At 39.3% G+C, this 20669-nt stretch overlaps 1 protein-coding gene across 2 annotated transcripts in view; it reads left to right on the top strand.

The window, feature by feature from the left end:
* Positions 1 to 20669, top strand: part of GTDC1 (glycosyltransferase like domain containing 1) — a 170106-nt gene that overhangs the window by 115102 nt on the left and 34335 nt on the right. For both annotated transcript variants that reach the window (XM_066553885.1, XM_066553886.1), the window contains exon 7: positions 20274 to 20624. In XM_066553885.1, the coding sequence (XP_066409982.1) occupies positions 20274 to 20624 (351 nt within the window). The remainder of the gene's footprint in view (positions 1 to 20273; positions 20625 to 20669) is intronic.

Below are 20669 nucleotides of genomic sequence, written 5' to 3'. Positions count from 1 at the left end.
TATTTTGCTGATTTGCAGCACTTGATGAAAATGTACTGTAGGTTTAGCTGATTGCAAAATTGGGCCTGTAGAGCTGATAAACTGAGGGTTTAAACCCTCAATCTTTATATTCTCCTTACACATTTCAAATGTGTTATGTATCCACGTGTAGACAAGGGCTGGGTTTTTTTTTCAAGTTGAGAAATATAAAAGCTGTCAGTAATGGATGATCTATGGTGTGAAGATGTAATCACCTCCATGGCCCATCTTCCTTCAGCAGAGATGGTGAAGCGCAGGACGTCTCAAAGCCTTTTCCATAAATCACTGCAGGTAGCAGAGGAATCATTCTTGGTCTTGTCAAGGGAGGATGAGCCTTAGAGGTAAAGCTGCGCTGTCAGGATTGCTCTGCTGGAGTCAGGGGGTGTTGATACCTGACCAAGGGTGTCAACTGGACCAAAATGTCAGACTAAACTAAATAAAACCAGAGTATTTGTGGTTAGAAGGGCTCTGGGAGCTGGGTTCTTAATGCACCTCTGGGCCTGCCTCTTCCTTTGGGGACCAGTTCATGCTTCCTCCCAACACCTACAGAGCACCAGTAAGGACAGGTCATTAGCATGGATGGCCAAGGTGAGTTTTGCCTGCCTAAGGAATTGGTAAAAGGTTTTTTATTATATTCCGTAACTTTTCAGTTGGTGAGCAGCAGGCATTCATTAGGCATTAGACCATCTTTTAGTTAAATAAAATATCCAGTTTATGTTTTACAGGATTAGTTTACTGCTTGACTTATGAGACAAAATAATGAAGTAGCTGTTGGCTTTGGTTTGGGAGCAGATTTGGTAAGTGCAGCTTTAAAAGAAACTAATATTAAACTTTAAAGTTAGTAGAATTTAACAGTATAGCAGCTTAGCAGTTTTGCCTACTTTTAAGAAAAGAAAAAGTTGGTGAGAAGTCAATAATGAATTCACATTAGGCTCTTTTCTAATTTTCTTCAGAGTTTTGACCTGTTCTTAAGATTTATGCTGCTCCTAATTTCATATAGTTTATGTCCTGTGTTTGAACCCTGGCTATTTACTACCTTACTGTCTCCTCAGTGTACATTAGGGAAAAAGAAATTGAGAAACAGTATACTTGGGTCTCGTCATGCTTCACTGATTTGAAATAATTTTCCTGTTAATGGTGTATTTAATATTTAGTTTTCCTCCTACCCATGGTAATGCTTTCAAGTGAGTGTAATAAAACTTTTGGAGTGTTCTTGTCTGAGAGACTTGACATAGTTTTTTGTGTCGTATTTTAACTCCAGCCTAAGTAGGCAGAGTAAATTGCAAGTCAGATACACTGGGCTAATAATATATCAGAAAACAGATTTCTTATCATGCTCTCACATAAAGTACAATTATTTCTCAATCTGATTATTATTTAGTGTCTGTTAAATATTATTCCTGATGTGCTTTTAGATTTCTGTTTATGTAGTGACTAATTTCAGTGTCAAACTGGTTTAGGTTCCTCATTTTAGGAACATTGCAAAACTCATTTTAAAAGCCAGATCCAGAGCTCAGTCAATGCATGAATTCCTTGTGTTAAGGCTCAAATTGGTATTAATTGAAGCTGTGGCCTGGGTGAGAAGCGCTGGTAGATTAAATCTGGAAAAAAAGAGCTGTGATAGTTTTAAAAAAAAGCAAAATAATGGAACAGCCATTGAATGAAGCATTGAGGAACAAACCTGCCAGACAAGTGCCGTTATGATTTTTCAAATGGGCATGTAAGCTCAATGTCTCGTTAGATTAAATTGTTATGGATGTCCATCCATCTGTGGAAAAGATGGTTATTTCTAGTTAGGGCATTGCCTTCCCTTTCTAATGTGTATCTCACTAATACCAATCATCCCTCATCCCCGTGTCACCTGAGGATCAGAAAGCTGAAATGCACATCATCTGCAACTGTTTTGGGGATGTTGTTTGAAAGTTGAACCTTGCTTTCAATCCAGCTCCGTTCCAACCGTAATTGTATTATGGAAACTCAATCATCCCTGAATTTGGGGAGGCAGCTTTGATGTGGCTGGTATCAAATTTTTTTTTGAGATCTGCTTAAATTTAAAAGAAAAAGAAATAAAAAAAAATTAAGGGCTTAAGCGCGGTTGGTTTTTAATGAGACTTGAACTTCTAAGCGCTTAAGTCCATTGTGAAGCTGGAAATTAGGCTCTGAGGATACTTGGTTCTTTGGAGTTCAGTTTAGACACCTGATCCCACATCATCCTCCCTTGAGAAGAATAGCGTTGAAAATGTATTTCTCTGAAGAGACTGGTTTTAAAAGTAGATCTATTCCTAAAAAAAAACCCAGACTGATTACTTGCTTGAAAAATCATCTTCCTCTGTTGCTGCCTCTTCAACCCAGTAAAAACCAGGTAGCTTGAAAACTCCTGTTTGAGGGCCAGCACACCTTTCCCCTCCAGGGAAGGAGCTGCTACTATGTTAAACTATTTCCTTCTCATTTAAGCCCAACAAATTTGGCTCATCCTGTGTCTTCTCTCAGTTGTTTGAGACTATAATGCCCACTTGCCACTGTCTTTTAAATCACTTTGCCAGCAGAAGGTTTTGCATTTTGGATGTAGGGGCTGTCCTATCCACAGTTGTAAGTCAGGCAATGTCATTGAAAGAATCATAGAAACATTTAGTTTGGAAAAGCCTTCTGGGATCTTCGAGTCCAGCCATTAACTGTAAGAAGGTGGGAGCTACTTCAGTTCTCTTTCCACCGAAGAGCTGCATAACTTTGGGCAAAACTCTTCCCCTTCTTCTTTTACCCTACGGTTGAAGTGGGGCTAATAAGGCTTATAATTTGTATGCTTAGTATGCAAATTGGCAAAGTAAAGCATGCTTAAAAAATGGCCAAGGAACTTGGAAAGCTATTTTTCCTATTAAATCTGGAAAAGAACAAAGTTGCAAAACGTGGTCATCTAATTGCATCTTCACCAAGCATGTGGTGTAAGTGCAAATGTGACTCCAGTGTATAAATCCCTTCAGAAAGTCTATTTTGCCCCAAGAGGAATGGGAGCACACTCAGCAGACTGCAGGAGGATGGGATGCTTGCAGCATTTCTTTGCAGCATAATTGCAGCCTCAATGAACCATGAATCCAGCCTAATTAACATAACTGGAACCACAGCAATCATGCTGCCATTCAATTTAGGTTTGGAACATTCCGGTGGAGTATCACAATTCTGCTGTTTATTGTTGAGACGCTGTGGAGAAGTGTCCACTTGCTTTCTTGCTGCTGTCTTGGTGATTTTTTTATTATTTCAGGAGAACTTGGGAACTTCAGAAATGGAAGACCGTTAGCTTGATGATCCCATTACTGAATCTATAAATAACTCTATATTACTTCCTGTGAAAAGGTACTTAGACTGTTTATTATATTGTAAAACTCAAAGATAAAAGTAACAAATTACCAAGTTAGACACAGGTTCTAAATTGCATTGGATAGCTAATGGCAAATAATCCTGGGACTATTTTGAGTTAAAGGACTACATTCCCAGAATATTTAAAATAGTATCTATTACTCTTTGTAAAGAGTAATATAATCACTATACCTAAGAGAAACTTTTTATTAGGAGAAAACCAGATTTTTTTAATGTGTTGCTCTGTAAAAAATGGATTTTACTGTTCTGTTGGTTGTGCTGCAGTAAAATCAGGAAACCACAGAAGCAGATCAGGTACCACTGGTCTTGGCATTAGGGCAAAATAACCACTTTTTTTGGGACAGAGAAGCCTGCTGAAAAGGGACTGCTGAAAAAAGCAGTTGGTGAAAAATTGGGACAGGAGGTGGAGGGACAAGGATCTCTTGGCCATTAGATGATGGTACTTAGTGCTGGCACTGAGGCCACTTCTGACTGATGTCACAGCTTGGATGGGTGAATCACAAAGTCATTTGGCTCGGAAAAGCCCTATAAGATCATTGAGACCAACTGTGGTTTGGAAATTCCAGAAAAATACTCCAAGGTGGTTTTCTGTTCTTTGTCTTGTTTGAGGATTCTTTGATTTGTAGCATTTTCCTTGGATGTAACTTCAGCCCTTTCCACTGATTCAGAAAATTCTGTGTTCCTGTTGACTCCTAGACACTGAATTTCCAATTTTTTGTCTCTTTTTTTTTTTTCCCTTGATGACGTTAACTCAGGAAGTGAATGCTGTCACTTTCCACTCTAAGCATATGAATATAAATTTATCATTAGGGAACTCAAGGCCTCTTTTTGGGCTTTCTTATTTATTTTTCTGCAAGTTGTAACTTAAAATAAACAATTATAACGAGAGGTACCTGACTTAGGCTATACCCTCTAAGTTTGTATTAATCTGTTTTTAACATCCTGTGCATAGCTCAGACCAGTCTACAGAAAACATGTTGTATTATTATTGAATAAGAAAGTGAAGAAATCTGACTTCCCACAGTGACTCTTCCTCCCTCCAGCCTCTGAACAGATCCCACTGGCTGTGGGAGGCTCTGGGAAATTCTCTGTTATAAATCTGGGGTTTAGGTGTTGGTTAGTCATTCCCAGGAGGCTTCATACACATTTTAGCTGAGACTCTCCAGCTAAACATTTATTAAAGGTGGGGTCAATCAAAGGGCTGGCTGCAGTTGAGGAAGAGCTGGAGGAAGTGCAGAGAACAGCTCGAGTGGTTGGTTCCTGGAAGAACTGAGTCTGTGATTCATCCCTTTGGAAGTGAAGGAGGAGAAAGCAGCGCCAGTTAAATATCACACAGGGTTATGAGAAACATCCAAACGATGGGGAGGGATCATGGTCTTTCAGCATTTTTATTCCCTGCAGCTGTGATGTGTAAGCTCAGGAAGATGACTGAACATTGATACTTTCAGAGTTCAATAGCCACGCTTGTTATTAAAGGCAGTTACTGAGAATTGACAGAAAAAAACTATTTTTGAGGGGAGTTTCCAAGTAGAGATCGTATTTCTGGTTTAGTGTGCAACAAACCCTGGGTGTTTGAATGGTTGTCAGATCTGGGGGAAAGGGAGAATAACTTCTCTGTGGTAAAGTATTGCAAAGGAAATAATCAGTCTCCTTCAGAACCAGTATTTTTTATTGTTTGTAGGTGCAAATTCAAAAGTGACTCAGATCAAATGTGTCAGAAGTAATTTGAGTGTTTGGTATTTTAAATCTAATGGCACTGTTTCCACAAAAACTCCTGGCTGCTTTTAAAACATTTATATATACTTTTCTGCCTTTTATACAAATTCATGAAATAAGGTCCTTGAAGACACTGAAAAATTTAAGCTGGTCATTCTTGCTGAAGTAAAGTGATGAAAAAAGTGTTAAGAAAATACATCTGCAGACAAATGCAGCCCTTTCCTCTCTATGCTGTTTGAAGATGTGTTCAGGCTGGTTTAGTGCAAAATAATGGCAAAATTTCACCTTTGATATCTATCACTGTGTTACTACTATGAGGTTATTTTTTTAATGAGTCACTTCTAGGCACTGAAGAAGTAAGTTATGAAATATTTTAAGGAGAGGTATATTAAAAAAAAAATCCAATATTATACATGAAGACTTTGTTTTATGTGCCTCACAGCTTTAGTAGAGATGGAAAACAGGGAAAGCCAGGCTAAATGGGAAAAGAAATGGTTGAAAAGTAAAGGCATGGTGATGACCAGACAGAAAAGGGACCTGAAATTCTGTTGTTTTGGGGACTGTGACCTACTGCAGTGACTGGTGAGCTCCTTTCAGTGAAGAAATTTTCCCAAATATCCAAACCAAACCTTCCCTGACACAACTCCTCCTCTCATCCTTTCAGTTTTTGTTTAGGGGCAGAGCCTGACCCACCTGGCAGCCCTCTCCTGTCAGGAGTTGTGCAGAGCCAGAAGGTCCCCCCTGAGCCCCCTTTCTCCCAGCTGAACCTCAAAAATGGGCTCTGAGGCACAAAACCCCAAAGCCTCTGGCTCCAGTCTCTGCTCCAAGCAGTTTTCTGAGCATCCAAGGGAGCACAAACCCCATTAAAAAAATCAACAAAAAACAGGACTTTGATTAATTTTAAGGTGATTTCCTCTAAAAAGATTCTGAAAATGGGTTTTCAATTAACAGTCTAGTTTACATAAAAGGCACATATTGATGAACATAGTCCATGACTTTTTGCTCAGTCCCATTATTCTCCTCTAATTCATATGCAGAAGCGAAGATTTCCAGTGATCTCACTGTTTACCAAAATCTGAGGGACTTAGAGGTTAATGTTTTGTCTCATTTTCTGGTGAGAGTTCCATCTTCCCTTTTCTTCACTAGGAACAATAAAGGAAAAAAAGGAATCTGCTTCCAGAAAGCACCCAAAGGTACTGATGATGCATCAAGAATTAGCTGGATGCTCTTGTGAGAGCTGAAAATTCCCTAACATTTTTTTGGCATAAAATTCTTCTGAATATCTGACAGCCTGATATTTGGCTATTCATATTTGTAATTATATTCAATGATTTAGAAATGTGAGTTGCCCATCCTGCTATGAGCCCTTCTTCTGCAAAAGGCAGAATTATATTAGTGTAAACATGGTTGTAAGAATCAAAGGTGATGCAGCAGCATCATGAAAGTAAAACAATGTTCTTTATGCTTGCTCATGTGAAAATCCTGGTGGGGCACCTCTTAAATTAATCATACAGCCCTCCTTAAATATATCTGATCATGAACCTTACCTTCAAATCAGAGCCAATTATAAGAGAAGAGCTGATTGCACTCAAATTGTGGAGAGGATTTTTCTTCCCTCAGAAGTTGCTTCTTTAAAAAAAAAAAGGCGTATTTTAAGAATTCTGACTTCAGACAAATAATCCAAAATTGATGCTTGATTGAAGCTAAAGAACCAAACACAATTTATTGTGTGTTCAAAATGGTAGTAAAAATACTACCCTTCTGTTTGAAGGACCTCCTAAAAATATCCCAGTGGTTATTAGTGCTGACTTGAATCAGTTGGAGGTATAGACGTATTTGGTATAGAACAAAAAAGAAACACTTAGTATTTTTAAACCCCTGAGGCTTAAAGATCACACAGTGTTGTTATATTTGATGTGGTACATCAAACTGTCAATCCAAACTTTTTCTAAAAGATAGAACTATATCTTTGCAGTCTGTAGGCTTGCTGTACTATGAGTGTATGTTAAATTTGTTTATTAATTTATTTATTTGTATGATTTTAAGCCTTCTCTTCTTGTTAAAGCATTTTTCCTTAATGCATTAACATGAATAAATGCCTACATAGAGCTGAAGTTCTTGAGTCCACTTTGCCCTGTCACAGTGGGTTGGGTTTTCTATTAGTGAAGGATCTCAGAACATGAAAGTCCAGCTCTGTGCGGGGGCTCAGATTAGATCTGAATGCAAGGAAAAGCAACAAAGGTCCACAGAATATCTGGAATCTGCAAATACTTCCTGTGCTTAACCTACACTTTCGTTGCGTGACTGTAAAGAACAGCAAATCTTTGTTCTTTCCCCTCTCAGTTCCCATTCAGCCAGCCCAGAGACACAGCAGAAAGGTTTTGGGGAGCAAAGCTGTTATCAGCCTTCCTACAGTTTACATCTGATTTTGTCAACAGTGAGCACATCAAACCCAGGAGCTTACACCCACTTTTAAATGTCAGAAAAGTTTTGTAAAAACAGGTAAATATATATATACACATATATATACACATATTTAATTTATAAAATATATAAATTACTATGAACAGAGATTATGAGTGAGAAGTTACTTTATACCTTTAAAGTTTAGCTCATATTTGAGTTAGTAAGAGCCAGAGCTCTGTTTTTGGATTCAGAAGGGAATTACATCTGCCTTAGGTGGAGAAAGCAAGAGTTTATCTTGCTAAGATCCCAAAATGTTCAAGTGGGGTAATTCGACTTCTAGAAAGTCACTGAATAATTTCCTGAGTTGGAAAGACCCACAAGGGTCATCAAAGTCCAGCTCCTGGCCCTGCACAGAACCACCCCAAGTCAGTCAGGCTCATCCTTTTATGAAAACCCACCAGGGTATTTCTTGGGTCTGTAATCCAGGTCGTTTTGCTATTCAGCTTTATTTAATAAAAAGATGAGAATGTCTCAGAAAGGCCTTTCTTATCCTCTCTGCTGCCAGGAAGGTGTTGGTTTAGCAGCCTCAGGTCTGGTGGATCTGTGCACAGGTAGGGTTGCTGACCGTAGGTTCAGTGATGCATATGCAGAGTACAGAAGGTTAGAGCCTACGATTACTTGGAGCTAGAAATGTGGAAAGAAAAATAGTCCATTGCTTCTCACAGCTCAGCTCATTTGGATTTGAATCTGGAATGAATTAACAGACTAATCCTGTTTATGGATCATCAGCTGCAGAGGTATTGTCGAAGAACTTGTGTCCCTATTCACTGGAACACCTGTATGTAAAGCCACGTCTTAATTGTTCAGGCATGCTGAATCAGACTCCTCTGCCTCAAAACAAAATAGAAAATATAAATATATGGAATGTCCCAATCATCATCCTTATTCTTTTCCTCATCTCAACAAGGTTGCTGTTCTGGCAAACCCTTGTGAAAGCAATCCACTCTTTTCAGTTAAAAGCCATTCATATGGCGACAAACCACCGTTCTTCCCTTTATATCTGTGTTCATTCATTGAAACTCCAAAGCCTTCCAGCTTACTTCTTGGATTTATAGCCAGCTGGCTGCTGTGTGTAACATGAACATGTTCTGACTGTGCATGACACGTTTTTATCTGGTTTAACCCATAATTGTCGTGTTCATTCCAGGCCACAGCTCACCTGCGGGTATTTAATGTTGACTGTGCAAGTTCCCAAAGTCATTTCCATCTCCTCACCTGTGACAATCTGCTGTTATTAGGTCAAAAGTAAAGCTCAGCCCCAAAACAACCACCCAAAACCCCCTCCTTGGAACAGATTTGGATAAAATGAATGTGTTCAAGATGGTGGGCCATGGCTGAGCCAGCTCTTGTGGGATTAGTGCCCACTTTTTTGCATTTAAAATAAACTTTGGAGTGACTTTTTAACACAAGTGCTTTAATAGCAAATGAGGAGGTGGTGGCAGGGCAGAGAAGGACATATGCACTTACTTTTTTTCCTTGATTGCTGATTTTTCCAAGGTTAGTCTGATAAGTGATACCTGTGTATTAGCAGGCTTCTGCAGTCTTAGAAGTCAAAGAAATTCAGTGGAAAGGAAATGCTGAAATACCTGCCCTAAGTTACTGAATCATCAATGAGAAGCTTTAATTCAAAGCACGAATATTAAAATTTATTACCATACTTCAGCTTTGCAGGAAATACAATATGTTATTATTTTTTCTTTATATAACACCACTGGTTGCTAAAAGCAGCAATAGAACCATTAATTAATAGTAGTAGTCCTGGGTAATGTCATAATAAGCAATACAACGTATTAAAGCACATTAATTCTTGCCAGCTATCAGGAGGAACTTTTAGATATTTGAAAGGCCCATTAGGTTTGTTTACATTCTGAGTGGAAGCTGGTATGCTTTGGCAGGGGCTGAACCACACTTTAGTACTTCACTCCAATGGTGTTGAATTTCCTGACTGTCGTGCACAGTCTGTAATATAATGTCACCACTTCAGGGCAGCCTGGCTCTCCAGGACAGAGGGTACAACCCAGACCAGGGCATTCCCCAAAGCTAGGGTGTCTTTGCTGCCACAAAAATGAAAGTAACTGAAATTATATGTAACAGAAGCAATTTTCCACAATGGAAAAGGTGATCCAGGAATCAAACCCATGCCTTCAGGTGTATTAACCTAACAGAGCAACAAAAATGTGCTGGGCTTTAAATTGCACTAACAATCTGGAAAGGATTTTCCAACTGGGGTTATGTTAAGTGTTAATAGTGAAACCTGGGTGCTTTTTCCTTTGATCTCTCTTCGAGCTCATATAGAATAATAGGATCAAAATAAAATGCCATTTATATGAACACCTTGTTCTTTTGATCTCGGCACCAAAAATTCTGTCTGCAGCTACAGCCTAGCAAATAGTGCATCTGCTCCTTTTAGTTGGACCTTCTAGTTATCATAACTTTTAATAAGTGGTGTCACAGCCAATTTTCTGTGCAGTTCATGAACTTAGTCGTCATTTTTGCCCTAAGAATCTTTAACTACCCTTTCAGAAGAACTTAAAATAAGGTATACAGGACCTGTAAACTATTGGCTTCTGGTTGGTTGTGCATATGCATGTTGGGTGTATGATTTAAACATCTGTATAGTGCAGTGTTTCAAAGTATAGAGTTAGTTGTTCTTGCAGTACTTGGGCAAAACTGTTGAATTAGTGTAGGCTGAATGAGTGAGAATGTTTTAAGGGGAAGAAAAGTTGGGGTAATGGTGGTTTTCATAGGTGCTAGGTTCAGGATCCCTGCTTTTTCCATCAGGGAGGTGATGGTCCCTGTGATGTCTGGGTGGCAGCCAAGCCTTTCTCTTCATTGCCCACGTCTGCAGGAAAGAGCACAGGAGGGTTATACCTGGTAGTTATGGATCCCGTTAGTTCTGTGTCAAAGTCAGGTCCATGGGTGAACATGAGCACCCTGCAGCTCTTTAAACCCCAGGGCTGATGGTCAGGAACGTTCCTTTGGAAGCCATTGTTGTGAGCACTTCAAGTAAAGCCACTTCCTCGTGCGCTTTCAAATCTCTTAGCAAGATTCATTCTCCTCTTTGACTCCCCTGAAGCAGCTGAGCTGTTTATTCTGATGACTGATGGTGTCCCATTGTGATCCCCGCTTTAGCTGTTGTAACCTCCCAGAGCAGTGGAGCTGGGCACGAAGTGCTGTGCCAAATGAAAGCAAATAAACCCAAGTCCTGCAGTTCACCAGTGTCATAATTGCTGCTGCCCAGGAAGAGGGATTAACAAGTGAAGAAACACTAGCTAGGAGAGATCCAGCGGCCAAGCTGAGTCTCGGGTGTCAAATGTCTCTCTCAGGCTTTGCATCCCTCTGTAATTTATATTTAGCTGCTAGGCTGGCGTGATAGGAGCAGTCAGCTCGTGGGGAGCACTGCTGGGAAAGTGTTCAGGCTCTTGCTGAAATGGCTGCACTTGAGCTTGTGGCACACGAGCTGTCCTCCAGCAAGTGGGTTTTTTTTTTGCAGACTTTGTTGGCTCTCTGCACTCTGTCACAAGGCAGGAGCGTTCCAGAGAGCCATAACCATGGCTATAACCTATAACCCTCTTCTTATAATGTAGTGCAGTCTAATTCATTGTGTGCAATAAAGATACTTTGAGCACCAGGAGCAGCAAGGATGTGTTTGTGCAGCACTGCCCTGGGATTGAGGCATCCTGCTGGGATCAGGTCTCCCTGCTAATGCAGCCGCTCTGCCTCCAGTCCTTCCCTAAGCAGTACAGAACTAATGCAGGAAAGTTTGCTGCTGCAGTTGTCCTAAAACTACTATCTGCCCAATTCTTAATTTGAGCAGGTTATACATACCTGTTCATCTTCCACCAGTTCTCATTTCCTGTCCCAGAATTCAGACCTACTGTTTTTTGCATCAATTTAAGGGAAGGTTGTGGGATTCTTTGGCCAGGGAGTAAAAAAGCTACAAAGATTGGTAGTTTCCTTCCCTACAATAGGAATGTGATTGCCCTAGTTCTGTGATTAGCATGAAACAAGTCAGCTCTGTCATGAAGTCAGTGGGGTACAAGTTAATACAAGGTAGTAAAGGAATAAAACAGCAAAGTCCACAGTCTTTTATGACAAAACCAGTATGATCCTGCTGCAATATAAGGCCCTGCTGTGAATGGTATTTTCTGATGCTTGGATAAGTGCAATTTACATATATACAAAGTGTATGAATAAAGTTATAAAAGTATACTTGGTATTTGACGGTTTTTTCCCCCCTTGAAAGTAATTTTCTATTGTTCAAACTTTCGGCTTTCACTGGTTTTGTTTCTAAAAACCCCAAAAGGAAAAGAAAATAACAAAAGTCCATAAAGGCAAAAGGGATATGTTCTCATTTCAGTTCACAGAATTTCCTGCCTTTAAACAATACAAATATATGCCCTTAGGTTTCCAACATGCTGGAAGGATACCGAATCCTTGAAACAGATCAAATTAAAAGCAAGTCCAGTATAGAAACATCAAGTTGTAGCAGTGTGTCCAATAGATCTCAACAAGAACTTGTTGAGGGGGTTTTAACCACGTTACCTAGACTTACAAAATCCTAAACTGCTGAATCCATGAGTGAATAAACACTTAGAAACAGCAAGTTCTAGGCTGAACTGTGCACAAGTAAAATCTGATGCTTAATTAATTGGTGCCTGTTCATTACAGGCCCCATTCAAAGCAGTTATTTAATATAATGTCGAAATGTATCCACAAGCAGAGCAAGTGAGAGCAGTTTTTAATGTCACAGGTAGCTCAGTGATGGGCCACCAGCGTTTTAACAGAATTTCCAGAGACTGTGGCTCCCCAGGGATTCTTCTGGCACCCAGATGCTGAAAGGCAGATGATCAGGGATCACAGATCAGCATCACTGTCATCCTGATCTATACCAGAAGGGAGTCCAAGGGTTTTGTGGGGTTTTGCCCCCCGTAATGACACTGCTACTAATGGTATTAATATTTTTAGAGTTTTTTGACGAAAACTTGATCCTTTCAGAGCAAAACTGGAGGCTTCTGGTGTTTGAACAATGAATGAGATTGGGACCTACTGTCAAAGCTGGGGTTAGAACTTGGAATTTCCTCCAGTCCACACTGCCTGGTTGAGATACAAATGCTACACATTTAAACTTCAGTTGTAGTGCAAAAGCAAAATGCAAATTAATATAGTAACACATTTTCAAATGGCGGTCAAAGTCTCTGCATTAGCAGGTCCTGAGGGGCAGAGCCAGTTTACTGAAATGCCCTGTGGCTGGGATAGCTCCACCACAAGAAAAAAAAAAGAATTTTTCTTACCATTAGAATATTGTATTATTGACAAAGTGTGGTTAAAATCTTGGTGTGCATACAATTATTACTTTTAATTAGCTTCCCTGTCTTTTTTTCAGTTAAACCTTCATGTGAAAGCAGGCTTCACTGCTTATTTATTTCTTGGGGTACCTGAGAAAACCTTGAATAGTTCAGGTGAAGTATGTGTTTTCCTGAGAAACACACAGAAATTTGCATTTGCGCAGGCGAGTGAATTATCAAAACCAGATGTAACCAAGTGGAACATTTTACATAAATTTATTAAAATCATTATTTACCTGTAAGTTATAAGAAGGGCTTAGTTGCACTAGTTTGCTGCCAATATGTACTGCCAATAATCTGCCAAAAAAGCAGCTTGCTGACAAAATCCCTGAAATGGTTTGCTTATGATTGCACAGAACGTTACAACCCCGAGTCAAATGAAAACCTACTATAAACGAACTCTTTGATGGTGGATTCGCTGGAATATGGTATTGATATATGGTGTACAGTTTATGTGGATTATGTATACTGTGCAAGAAATATGGATATCTATTAAGGGTAACATGATATGTAATCGGTTAGGACAGTTATTGTTCTCAGTGTTTGCTAGGAATAAGATCACAGGGTGACTGCTCGGTTCTGAAATACAGATAATTCCTGTGCTGCCCAAAGCACCAGCAGGCCATTTCTCCAATTAATACAGAAAGGCTATTGAAAATGTAAAATATCTGACTTCTATACAGAGTAATTTTAAAGGCAACTTTACTTCTAGGAACAATTTATACATTACATAAACTTGTATTTTTCATCCAAGTGTCATTTCGAGAATAGCAAGCCTAAATATTGGAGGCCATGGGGAAACATAATATTACGATAATGTTCTTTGGTGCGGTTTGGAAGGTTTTAGGAAACATTTGGAAGTATTTTTCTCATAAAGTCACTTAACTATTGAAGTGTTACACTAGCACTCCCTTCTGCATTGTGTATGTTGCAAAGCAGCCTAGTTAAAGGGGACATTCATCCCCTATATCCTGATTAGAAGTAGTTCCAAAAACCAGGAAATTATATGTTACAGGATCCTGGGTTTAGTTTAATTAAAAGGAAAAAAAAAAATTTCAGGTATGGTACCAGTTTTCAAACACCCATTTCCAGTTGTGTTTAGCAAGAGGAGATACTGTATTGGGTAGAACTCTTTGTGAAATTTGCATTCTCTAAATGAGCACTTGAGAGCTCAGCTAGTTGTTGTGGTTTTTTTTTGGTTTTTTCTGTTTAAGGAAACACTAATGAACATGACCAATCCTTTAGAATCCTAAAGAGCCTTTAAAACCTTGCAATTCTCAGAAGCCTAACTTTTTTCCCCATAGTGCAATTCATTCTTTTGAACTTCTGCTAAAGAAGAACTTAAGTCAACAATTTCTAATTTCTGGCAGTGGTTATCAAGAGGACTCTTAAAGCTCCAAAAGTTACTTAGTGTCACTGGTGCAGTATGTCTACATGGTCATAGTGTTTAATTATAGAGAAAATGACTTTTTTTTTTCTGAACTATTAATTAATCCATGTATTCATATCTTGCACAAAAAAACACATAAGTTATTTTCACCTGCACTATAAAATATGTATTTCAGTTCATTACCATCTTTCTGAGGAGCTCTTAAATTATCATCATTCCATCATTCCATGATGGACATAGAAATTATAACTGCAGAGATTCGTGTAATCAGTGTTAAAGGACTTCAGAGAATTAAAGACATGAACTCAGAAATTATATATTTAGGGTCAAACTCACTCTTATTTGATGTCAAAGAGAACTTTGCCTTTCCCTTTGCCTGTTTCACTGCAGGATAGAGTTTTGCATGGACTTTGGGCGACAATTTTTGGCACACTGGCACTGGCTGCCCTGAGAAGCTGTGGCTGCCCCATCCCTGAAATGTCCAAGGCCAGGCTGGAGCAGCCTGGTCTAGTGGAAGGTGCCTCTGCCCATGTTAGAACTTGTCTTTGAGGTCCCTTCCAAGCCATTCTGTGAATGAGAGTTGAAGAATGCTTTTGTTAAAATCCTGGTCCTCTGGAGTGTTAGAGTACACCTGGCACAGGGACCTCAATGTTAGAAATTCACTGAGGGGAAGATTGAGGGGTCAATTTGAGCATCCTCCTTAGACTGACCTACATGACATCTTAGAGCATTAAAAAAAAAAGAGTGTTGTTGAATTAGAGTTAAATAGATTGGAAAGAAAAGTGTACATGTTAATTAGAAGTGGGAATTTTTGACAGTATCAAATGTGGATGTTGGTTATTGAGGGATTTCAGTCAGAAATTATTTGGAAAAACAGGTGGAAGTTAAAATTTGAGAAAAGATAATTATCCTGTTGGCCTTCTTCTCTCTTTACTATTGAGATCTCTCTTGCTTTCCTCATCTTTCTTCCCCACTCAGGTGGACCAAGTTGAGTCCAAGCCAACTGCCCATGGTCGGTCTGGATGCAGCCTCTGTTCTCCAGGACCACCTTTGGATCCTGCCTTTTAATCAGGCATCCATTGCAGTCTCAGGGTTGTTGCATTCATCTGTGTTGCTAAAACAGCATTATTTTGGCTATTTTATCAGCAATAAGTCAGACCTTGTGATGTCCCTCCCTGTTTTAGCTATTGTCTAGGTTACACACAAATTCTTCACTCTGGCCAGGAAGGAAGATGTCCTGGTCCGCTTCAGCTCTCTCCCATGCTGTTGTTATTTAATATCTGCATGTGCAAACTGCATTCTTGGCCTTTGGTGAGAGTTAAAAATTTGACTGGAGGAGGTTCTTGAGCAACCTGTCCAGCTGCATGAGCCTTCCAACCCCAGTGGTTCTCTGAGTTTCTCCTCTGTCATGAGAAAAAAAAGACAATGATCACACCTCAAATAAAATTTCATATTCCTACATCCTGCAGTTTTCAAGCAGGGAAATCAGTGTAAACCATGCTTATTGTACCCAGGAAAAGGCACATTCTGCTGTGGGAAGACAAGCTGAGCCTCAGACCTTGGATTTTCTTTTGCAATGCCCTTCCCAGTGCTTAATCTTGGCTCTGTTCAGTTTTCTTTCTGTTCTCTCTCTTTGCTCCTAATCCTTGTCCATGCTTATAAGCCCCTAATATTTATATGGCATTATCTGTGTTAGAGATTACTGCTGACAAGTAATCTCTTCCCTCTTCTGAATGAAGAATTACAGCCATTGCTGAAGATCAGAAAGTGAAATTAGATCCCCGAAAGTATGTGACAACTTCAATAAACCCTAATATCAAATTCCCTGAATATTGGGGATCTTCTTTCAGGCTTTTAGGTTTGAACTGTAGTACAGCTTCAGGACACCTGACCACACTCAGCAACATTTTTTTTTTGCTGTAGGGCAAAATGTGACAGTAGTTGAAGAGGAAAAAAAAATAAATTAAAAATTAACTATGACTATTCTCCCAGTTTTGTAATTTCTTGCAATCTTTTGAGAAGTAGCTAAATATAAACAGCATCAGTTTTATTGTTATCAACTGATTCATAATATTAAAGATAAAATATAAATGTATGATTTTATATATCAATAAGCATATACTAATGGAGTTGCTGTCTGTTCCAGTTTGGCACCTAAAAATCTGATTTTTTAATTTATTTTTTTTTAAACTTTATTTCTTAGAATAGAATCAGCAAAAATCTTGAGTTTTGAAAAAAACAGCTTTGGTATTTCTACAGTGCTTGGTCAGTAATAGGTATGCATGGTTTGGAGCAACCTGGTCTAGTGGAAGGTGTCCCTGCCCATGGCAGGGGGCTTGAAATGGGATAATCCTTAAAGTCTCTTCCCACTCAGACCATTCCAGAATTCTATTATTTTTAAGCTTTTTAATTACAATAACTCTTACTTTGCACCCAAATGTAACTACATTTACAGAAGGGCCAATTTTTATTGCTTTAAAAAATTTATTTATTTATTCCATCCATGCTTGCAGTCTCTTGAGGCAGTTGTGTAATTTGGTCTAACCTAAACCAGCACTCCAGTTCATCTTTCTAATGTGGTTTCTATTCATCGAGCAGTGACATCATGGCCCTTCCATCTCTTTTTTTTTTGTTGTTGTTTTTAATAAAATGGTGCACAAAGTAACTCTTGGTGCATGGAAAAGAAACCAGTCCCCATAAATAACTTTCCATTAGGGCAAATAAAGTGCAGTGAATAAACACATACGGTGGAACATGGCAACATATCACAAAAAAGAAACGTGTGTGGGAAAAACACATTTCTGCTTCAAGGAAAAGTACATGGATTTCTTCAGAGAGGGGTTTTGTGGCATAAATGAAAAGAAAATATATAATATATAGGTTGTGAGTTAAAGAATCGGTTACTCACAGTAGCAAATATTTAGATTGAAACTCTGAATTTCAGGATATTGAATTTTTATTACATATGAACTTAGTTTAATATTTAACCCATCTTTTTAACTAAACATCTAGACCCAGTATGCAAAAAGGGAAAGTTTTCAAGGCTTACGCTTTGTAGAGCCTTCATAAAGTTTTAAAATTGACTGTTCAGTGTGTTGGAAAGCCTCAAAAATCTGAATAAATAAAAGAAATTTGAAAGCAAGTTGCCATACTAAAATTAGATATCTAAGTCCTCACTGTTTGTTCTGAACTTTCAGTTCAGAAACAGTGAACTGCTTAGTGTTTAAATATATATGAGTTATGCATAAAAGTAAAATATTTTCCATGTTTTTTTAAGTATAAGGGGACAGTACCTTTTGGAATCTTTTGAAAGTGTTAATATTTGTAAGCTTTGATGATAATTCTTTTTCTGGAAAGTTTCACATGTGCAAGAGTTCATTACAACAAGTCAGTAATAATAATAAAATGCTTCTCCCATTCTATTTAAAATAGAATGTTGTGGCATTTTTCTTGCGTGACTGGTGTGTTTTGTAACTAAGATTGAGAAAAATTGTGTGTCCTTCTCAAAAATGAAATCCCACTTCTCTGCTGTGGTAACTCTCTAGGTGGTTTTATAGAATCATGGAGTAGTTTGGGTCAGAAAGGACTTTAAAGATAATTTCATTCCACCCCCTGCCATGAGCAAGGACACCTTCCCCTATCCCAGGTTGCTCCAAGCCCTGTCCAGCCTGGCCTTGGACACTTCCAGGGATCCAGGAGCAGCCACAGCTGCTCTGGGCAGCCTGTGTAGTGCTTCACCAACTTATGATAAAAAATACAAAAATTTAAAACGTTCTTTTCTATAGCTACTCTTTCAAGCCTGTGTCTGCTCCTGCTCCAGCCTTGTTTCTCCATAACCATCACGGTGATGTAGAAGTTCTGCAAGCTCTTGATGTTTTAAATGACTGAGATCTGGGCAAGTACTGGATGGAGAGATACCTCTGGAAAGTGGCAGAAAAGAAGAATTAATGTGAGTCTGGAGGAGCAAAAATGTGCTGCAGAAAATGTAAACACAAAAAATGCACTAACAAGACATTGTCTTTTCCCAGCATGCTTCTGGGAAATGCACAAGAACAGGTTTAGATGACTTTGTGTTGTTATTAGTTTATTTTCAGGTCATTTATTTAAGTGTCATAAAGAACATTAGCTGGTGGTTAGGGACTCCAATATCCATTATATCATTCCAATCATGTGGACAAGTTTATACTACACATGATTTACAACGGTCTTTCCGCCGTAGAAATTGTTCTCCTCAGGTACAAGGTTTTATTCGTGGTTGTATTTAGCAAAATCCGAGTGGCTGAGCACAGAGACGCCTTCCAATCAAAGTCCAAAAATTAATGCCTTTCCACGAACACCATGGATTGCAGCAAGAGCTGTTTATGGCTCTCTGCCTACATCTTTTATCATGTCTCCACTGTTGTTAGTAAAATATACAGAACTACTTTATGCCAAAACAATGGAAGTTAATGCAGATAACTTGTTCCAAAGTTAACCATCAAATAAATCTCTCTCTTTTTTTTTTTTCTTTCAAACTGTTAAGTGAAATGGTGTTCTAAAACTTTTAAAAATTGTCAAGATGATGAATACTGTGTGTGTAATACAAGTAAATACCATGGAATTGATTGCACACACATGTCTTAAATAAAAGATATTAAAGAGTATATTCCAGAGAGAAATCAGTGGAGTTTTTATCTAATATTATTAGGAATTCTGCAATGACAGATCAGATTTATAAGGGTTGAAAACTGAGGAGGAAACCTGTTCAGAAACAGAAATGGTGCAGTGAGTGGATGGTTGGCCAGGAGATTAAAGACAGGCAGGGGGATAGAGCCTGCCTAGGTAGCCTGACCTCTCACACCTCAAGCAATTTGTCTTAACAGCAGTAATTTTTCAAAATATCTTAGTTAAATTTGGGTTGGTAAATCATTCCTTTCAATGCAGTCACAACTTGGTAGTTTAGGAAAAACCCCTTAACCTGTTTCTGCTTCAGCTTTTCCCATGTGTAAATATTTAAAAGTACATCCTGACAGGGCTGTGTCTGTGCTTCAGAGGAGCCACCAGCAGCCAGTGTTAGGTCTGTGACCAAAGGCTGAGGGAATTGGGATTGTGCAGCCTGGAGGAGGCTCCAGGGAGATCTCAGAGTCTCTTCCAGTGCCTAAAGGGCCTGCAGGAGAGCTGGACAGGACTTTGAACAAGGGGTGGAGGGACAGGACAAGGGGGAATGGCTTCAGCTGGCAGAGGGCAGTTAGATGGGGTATAGGAAGGAATTGTTCCCTGTGAGGCTGGTGAGGTCCTGGCAGAGGTTGCCCAGAGAAGCTGTGGCTCCCCCATCCCACAAAGTGTCCAAGGCCAGGTTGGACGAGCTTGGAGCAACCTGGGATAGTGGAAGGTGTCCCTGACCATGGCAGGGGTCTTGGAATGAGATGGTATTCCAGGTCCCCTTCCAACCCAAACTGTTCCTTGATTGTAGGATTCTGTGTATGGGATTCAGCCATACCAAATTTCTACTTCTAAACTCAGAGAATCTGTTGCTGTTCTATTTGAGAAAAGGTCGACTCTCACCCAGCTCCATCCTCCTTTCAGATAGTTGTAAAGAACAAGAGGGCCTCTACAACTAGGATAAAGGATTGCTACCAATCTTAGAAGTAATGCTGGCAAAAGTTCCAAGACTTTCCTGGCAGAGTTGCCCTCCTTCTTCCAGAGGTGTTTGCATTATTTTATAAATAATAATGCAGGTAAATGGTTTTATTCTCCCTGTTGATGCATGTGTCATTAGGGAATGATGGGCTTTTTTCACAGGTGCCATATTCACTAAAATAAAGCATATCTTCCTGAATTCATGTTGTTATTTAGATGGATGTAAAATATCAACCATATTTTACCTTCTAATGTGCTATTACTTAATTAGTTGTCAGGTGAAACTTTAATCCAGCATAAACACAATACAGATTTTTTTGATTGTTTGTTCTTTTTCCTCCCAGGTTCATGCCAGAGCATAAACTTGCCCGTTTGGAAAAGGTAATTGGTGTTAAAAGGAATGGAGATGCTTATCAGTCAGAGGGACTGCCTGGGCAGCAGGAGAGCAGAGCTGTAATGAAAACCATTGATACACATCCTGAGTCTGGACTTTGTGAGCCCCAGCCTGGGCTCTGCACCACACAGCACGAGGGGCTGCCCTCCCCAGCAGCAGCCCCAGTCCAGGCTGAAGCACCAGAAAGAACAAATCCTTGTCAAGGGGAAGATAAGCAACATCTGACTTTTAACCTCTCTAATATCTTGAGTGGACTGGACTATCAGCAAAGACCTCTGCACATTGCCTGGCCTCACAGGTGGTAAGTGAACAAACCCAAACGCTGTGCCTTCAAAAGATTTATGGG

This window comes from Molothrus aeneus, chromosome 7, assembly GCF_037042795.1.
Source record: "Molothrus aeneus isolate 106 chromosome 7, BPBGC_Maene_1.0, whole genome shotgun sequence".
Taxonomy (NCBI): Eukaryota; Metazoa; Chordata; class Aves; order Passeriformes; family Icteridae; genus Molothrus; species Molothrus aeneus.
The sequence above is the reverse complement of the archived record's forward strand: the minus strand, read 5'-3'. Positions and strand labels throughout refer to the sequence as shown.